This window comes from Pseudomyrmex gracilis, unplaced genomic scaffold (assembly GCF_002006095.1).
Source record: "Pseudomyrmex gracilis isolate BER0280 unplaced genomic scaffold, ASM200609v1 scaffold_0, whole genome shotgun sequence".
Taxonomy (NCBI): Eukaryota; Metazoa; Arthropoda; class Insecta; order Hymenoptera; family Formicidae; genus Pseudomyrmex; species Pseudomyrmex gracilis.
Window position 1 is genome coordinate 1064713 of NW_018020584.1, and position 6482 is coordinate 1071194.

The following is a 6482-nucleotide window of genomic DNA, read 5'->3' on the forward strand; positions in this document are numbered from 1 at the left end:
AAAAAAAAAGGAATTTATTGTATGTCGGCGCGTCACGTTGCAAGAAAAAGGGGCCCGTGGAGTCCCCAGGACGTAACAGTACGTAAAACGAAAATATCTTTTTTTTTTAATATAATTTCTCGTTAAAATTTGTTCAAAGAAACTGTGTGCATTTAAAATACAAATATTTTATGCAAATATTATAGAAATCCTTCTTTTTATAAACATATATATAGTACGTTCTCTATCTTTCTCTCTTTCTCTCTCTCTAGAAATTACATGAATTGGTCATTGTGCTAATTGCACACCTCTCTCTTTCTCTCTGTCTCTCTCTCTTTCTTTCTACATTTATTAATAACCAAAATGTTCGCCGCTATTAAATAAAGGATTAGATCACAGATATTGATTCGTATATAGTAGTAACAACATTAAAAACGTTACTCTTTGATGTTACAAAATGATAATACGCCGTGATCATTTTCCGAAGTGTGTCCGTTTCATGAACGCCTTTTAATTCAGAGCATACGTGTATAGGATGATTTTAAATAAGTGCGAAAAATGGTAAAATATGATTCTTTGTCGAAAGGTAAAAATAAAAATTCGTTTTTTATTAGTAGACGTCTATCAAATTTTATTTTTTTATCTTGCTGAAAATTTGACCTAACATTATTACAAAATTTTTAATTTTACTTGTCGATAAAATGCGTTTTTCTATCATGTGTAAAAAGTGCTTTGTAACAACAAATGCAAGTTACGTGTTACAGCTAATACTCCGGCTTTTGCTGTTCTCTATCCGCGTCTTGCTCAATTACAGTTTGAACGTTTATTCATGTACGATACATACAGAAGACATATGTATACGTGCTGCTACCTTGCGCCCGATATATCACGCTTCGCGTTACATTTTTTGTTTAATCGATCGTTTGCGAGTTTCGCAGTAATTAACCAAACTCCATCTAAACTGCTGACATACACGTTCAAATTTATTGAACGGTAAAACTCACACGGTGTTCTTCTTGATTTAAGAGTATCTACTTTTGACATGTGTGATGTTACATTACTATTGAATATAGTGAAGTTATGCTGCTTATTTGCGAAAAAGGAACTGATTATTCGAAATTTATAAATACTAGCACAACACGTGAGTTTTTCATATGCAATTATATTTCTACATATATGTATATATATATATACCGTAATCACGTGAAGTCAGAGACCTCGCCGCGATCGCGCGACCGAGGTCAGTGACCCCCCCCAAAGTCGCGCGGCCCAGGTCAGTGACCCCGCCAAGGCCGCGCGGCCGAGGTCAATGACCCCGCCAAGGCCGCGCGGCCGAGGTCAATGATCCCGCCAAGGCCGCGCGGCCGCGGTCAGTGACCCCGCCAAGGCCGCGCGGTCGAGGTCAGTGACTTTAACGTAGTATGTATATAATACATACAATGTATGTATATAATATACAATATAAAGTATAATATTATAAAATATATAATAAATTATATGTATAATATATATATATATATATATATATATATATATATATATAATTTAATGTTATACAATATTATATAATATAAATTACAGTCACGTTACTTTAGTCACGTGTTGTTTTTCTACTCTTTCCTGTCACGTGACTTTACTTTAGTCACACATTTTTAATTTTCTCCACATAGGACAAACTGTCAAAATTGCTTTTTTGTCATTATTTACTGTCTCGATGTTACCGATTTGACTCGACTTGACTCGATCAATCAACCAATTGACAACGCGGAAAAAAGGCAACAATAAATGCGATAGATTCGACTCCGAAACGCGCATTTCGCGGTACACATGGATTTTTTTTATATAGGAGGTCTATAAATCTAATTACTTCAGATATTAATATTATGCATTTATTTATAAGTTTTAAAAATAAAAAAAATAATATCGCGCTTTATGTACAATTGTAAAATGTGAGGAAAAAAGTCGATAAAGCCAATAAGCTCATCGTTATCACATACACATTTAAGCGCCAAAAATATATAAATTTATTATAATAAAATAAAACCGTCAATGGATGTTGCGGTTTTATAATTTTAACGAGTTCTATATATAAATTATAATATATTCATGAGTATTACACATTTTACGTATATACTTTTAATAAACGCATTTTATTGCAATTATTTATTTAACGTTGTAATTTATGAAATTGCTTATTTTAAAAAGATAATGCAGCATTGATTAAATATAATTTAATATTTTAAATATTTTAATCGAGAATATAAGAATAGAAAAAGATTACATATTTCTATCATTTATCTTATTTTTAACTTTTTGTATAATTTTGTTTTTAAATTATTTAAATAATGTGATTTAATAATAAAATAAGTTTAAATCAACATTAAATAAGCTTAGTTTTGTTTAATATTTTAATAACATGAAACAAAAACAAATTAGTTATTTTCTGAATATATGGAAAATATTTTTTGTGACATAGTAGTGTATTTACAGCTCAATTACGTACAGTCGCTAGAAATATTACATTCTTGCACAACACTTCTATTTGGAATTGAATGCTATTCCAATCATACTTTTTTCCTCCTCCTTTTCTTTTTTCTCTTTCTTTCTTTCTCTTGGAAAAGATAATTGTTACTAAAAACGAAAAGTTTCCAAAATTCCACTGAGCAAGCAGTATTGCATTGCTCAGCACCGAAAACGCGTATCGCTTGCGTTTGCGCTTTTCGGCTGTTTTCTTTGAAAGTATGTACGTTGGCAAATAATGTACTCTAAACAAAGAAAAAATCTACAAGTAAAAGTTTTTTTTTTTTAAAAGACAAAGCAATTTTTGCTGATAACGAGTTTAAAGAGTTTCATTTTGTCTCAAGCTAAACTGATAAAAAAAATTGCTTTTATTAAAAACTGTAATTTTATTATGTTTGAAGTGAGAAGACACGTTTAATATACAAACATAAACAATAGCTACAAGCGTGTCTGTTAATTTCATTTTTACGTAAACGCTCATGGTATGTCGTGCTTCGTTGGTTGTTGCAACTCTATCCCCCATACACTTACAGCAACACAATTTGCATTGCTAATATAAATATCAAGCCCGAAGCGCAAGGAAAGCTCGTAGACTCCAACATTTACCAAAGTCTGAGAACAGTCGCTGATTACGATCTTAATTGACGACTTCTTAGCGGCGTATCTCTCATTTTCCGATTGTTTCTTCATTCGCGAATTAGTAAAAGAGCAAGCAAGATTTCCTTCTTACTTAAGATTTCACACTTACGTCAATTAGACTTTAATTGCAACAAAATTACGTTATACAAATATGCTTACGACGCAAAAAAAATCATATACTCGGAGTTTGAGTCATCGTTCAAAGTTCTAAAAGCAGATTTTTTCGTCGGACATAAAGTGCAATTTATCTTAGGAGATGTTCCGGTTTTTCTCGTCGACACCTGTCCCGAACTTTCCGAAATTTCTCGCGCCAACTGGAGCTTAAAGTAAAGTACGCGATGTCACTCGAAAGGTTTTTTTTTTTTTTTTTAACCTGCGTCCGAAACTATCAAGAGGAGAATCTTTGGCAAGTACCAACGTGTGTTAGCGGTGCAAATAAAATTTACCATCCAAGTTTGCGACCGAACTTACCTAGCTACGAGCTTCCGAGTTTATCGCCGTGTGCATCTTTTAATAGGCTCCAGAGTGGTGATTCATCGAAGAGACTTAATTAAGCATCCCATAGAATTTTGTTATGTGTGAGATTTTATTTTCCGCAATATCAGAAGATATATAATTCTAAATAATATTACAGTAGCCAGTTGTCGGAATGGTTTTGATAATTATTACAGAGCGGTCGTTAAAATGACACAAAACTGGAACGTCATCGATTAAGTCATTTCCGAGTGCTACAGTCTGGGACACTACCCAATTTGAGTCAACTAAGTTAGTAGAAGTTATGCCACGTTGCGCTCCAACTACCATAGATGAAAATTCGCCCAGGGGTATTATGGCGTTGGTATCACGGGGTCGACAGCACCGGAGAGCTAACCTACTGTAATTCCCAAGATGACTTTAATCCGTTGTCACTTAAATCATTCCTTATTACAAGTTTTGTCGCATTCGAACATTTTATTTGACGGCAAATTGCTCCAAAGATACTTAAAGACGAACCATTATTTGTCTTTAGAATAAAGTTTTAGGGGTCGTTGTGTAAAATTTCTGGAAGGAGCATCTGTTGAAATACAGTTTTTCAATTTATTTACATAGAATGTCTTCTTAAAAAGAAACTTTTTGACGAAGGCCGAAGTGTGAAGATAAATGAGGTCAATCTGAATGAAAAAGTCCTGCACATTCGCAATTGTTATCGTATTAATTAGTTAATATGAGCGAGAAAATCGGCGTATATAAAAATCATGTGATTTTTAGTCGTAAAGAAAAATTGCTTACTTCGTGTAATCTCTTAGCAACGAGAGATGGAGTAATTATGTGTGGCATGGCTTCTTGCCATCAGCTGATAGTCATGTATTGATTTCCTGAAAATCACATGATTTTATACACCTAAAGTTTGGACCATCGTTTTCCACGTGCTCATATTAATTAATTAATTAATATCTTAATAACCATTGTAAATTTTGCAAAATGACGCGTAACTTTTCTGTTTTAAAATTTTTCTGTTCTGTTCAAATAATCCAATCCTTTCAGCTGTGTCAAAGAGTTTCAAACACTTTGTATATACATATATTGAAGGAAGGAAGAATATAGATTGTTTATGCTTATATATCTTTTTTTAGATATGCACTAGATAAATGTGCACATATTAGCCAACTGTAATATAGGCTATAGATTTTACTTCCAATAATTCACTACCGACAATCCATTCAGTTAATTAATCGTAGAGATTATTAAATGTGGAGATTAGTTAGCACGAAACAATTGAAATTGTTTTAAAGAGGTGGAAAGCTGTAATGTGCGCGCCATGTGCTCGCTCAATAGAAATTGCAATTGCAACTTCTACCCATTCACTCTGTACACATTTTGCGACGATATACTCGCGCGATGGTTTTGCCAGTAGAAAAATAAAGGTATGAACTAATAATTACGCATATCGCGGGCACTTAAAACTGTATCATAAAAATCTCTGATATAAAAAGATCAAATTTATAAAGCCTTTTATAATAACTGATCGATGTTAAAAATTTTACATATACTGCTGAATATTTATGGTGATAACAACACATTATAATTTTTGGTAATCAAATGCAGAAAAGAATGTTTGTAAATAAAAATAAATATAAAATACTTTACAAAATTAATAAGTATTTGAATTTAAGTGTACAAACGCACAACATAATATTGCAATATATATATATTGCAATCGGCGATATTAGTTTAAAATACATAAAACATTTCAGTAAGCTTTCTAAAAGTAAAATAATATTGTCTGTAGTGTATTCGTTAAAATATTAATTGATTTATATTGTAAATTTTAATATCTCTCTCCGACCAAATGTTTACAAATACTATACAGTTTGAGTTTGTTTATTTTGAACTTTTAAAATGCAAAACTTTTTGAGACATCGAGTTAATCAACAGTTAAAGACTCGTTAACCAATTATTTAAAAAAACTTTGTAATCGCCACTCACCCTCATGGTCGAAGCCTCACATGGTCCCACCGATGCTGAAAAACACCTTCAGTTTGCAGGTGGATTCTGTCACCCATCCGCCATACTCCGCAGTTCTTCGGAAAAACAACCGATGGGCGTCACTTGTCTCGCACGAGGCAATTCTCACACCCGACCCCGACCTTCGACCTTCTACACCGCAATCCTTGACACAAATTCTCTCGATACGTCCAAATTTCGCTCTCGCAGTTTTGTATCCGATTCTCTGGAAAACGCGCTCGTGCAGTGAAAGAAATTTTCACGCACACCTGACGTTTGTATGACAATTGCTGGAGCGAACCACAGCAATCGAGTCAGACAAATTCATTGAACGAATTCACAAACAAGCGCAGCAAACGTGACTGCAGATGATTTTGCAATCACTAAATACACTTTACGTAAAAAGCTTTCGCGGACGTTTTATTAATTTTCACATATTGAAAAATTTCGCAGAATTTGCTTTTCTTTTTTACAGAGTTTTCTTGATGATGAAACAGAGACTGCAGATGTTTATTGGAAGCTCGAACGCAAGCTCCGGAACAATTGGCGGAGAAACGTGGATCTGTGAAAGTTCTCTCGCGCAGCACCGAATCGAACGAACAAGCGAACGGGCTGATGCGAGGTCGTGGCCCGGCAGCCGGCGACTGGCTGCTGCTAGAAAGCTCGCAAGCTCGAGCCAGTCGGCCTGGCTAGGCGCAAGCTCCCTACTACGCGGCCTCGAAACACCCAAGCGAACACACCACCGCGTCGCCCATCCTCGGGAGAGGGTTTCTTCTGGCGACTCGTGTCGCCGTGGAAAACGGTGCCAGATATTTGGCAGCTTGCGGCGCCTTAAAGTTGCGCATGGCGCATTCACTGTT

The 6482-nt window shown here is 34.6% G+C and overlaps 1 protein-coding gene across 1 annotated transcript in view; it reads right to left on the minus strand.

Annotated features, from left to right (window-relative positions):
* The window catches only part of LOC109864109 (dipeptidase 1-like), a 116184-nt gene extending 109935 nt beyond the window's left edge, over positions 1–6249 (minus strand). Inside the window, exon 1 of the mRNA XM_020445025.1 lies at positions 5605–6249. Coding sequence (XP_020300614.1) covers positions 5605–5610 — 6 coding nt within the window. The 5' untranslated portion in view covers positions 5611–6249. The remainder of the gene's footprint in view (positions 1–5604) is intronic.
* Positions 6250–6482: the final 233 nt, after the last annotated feature.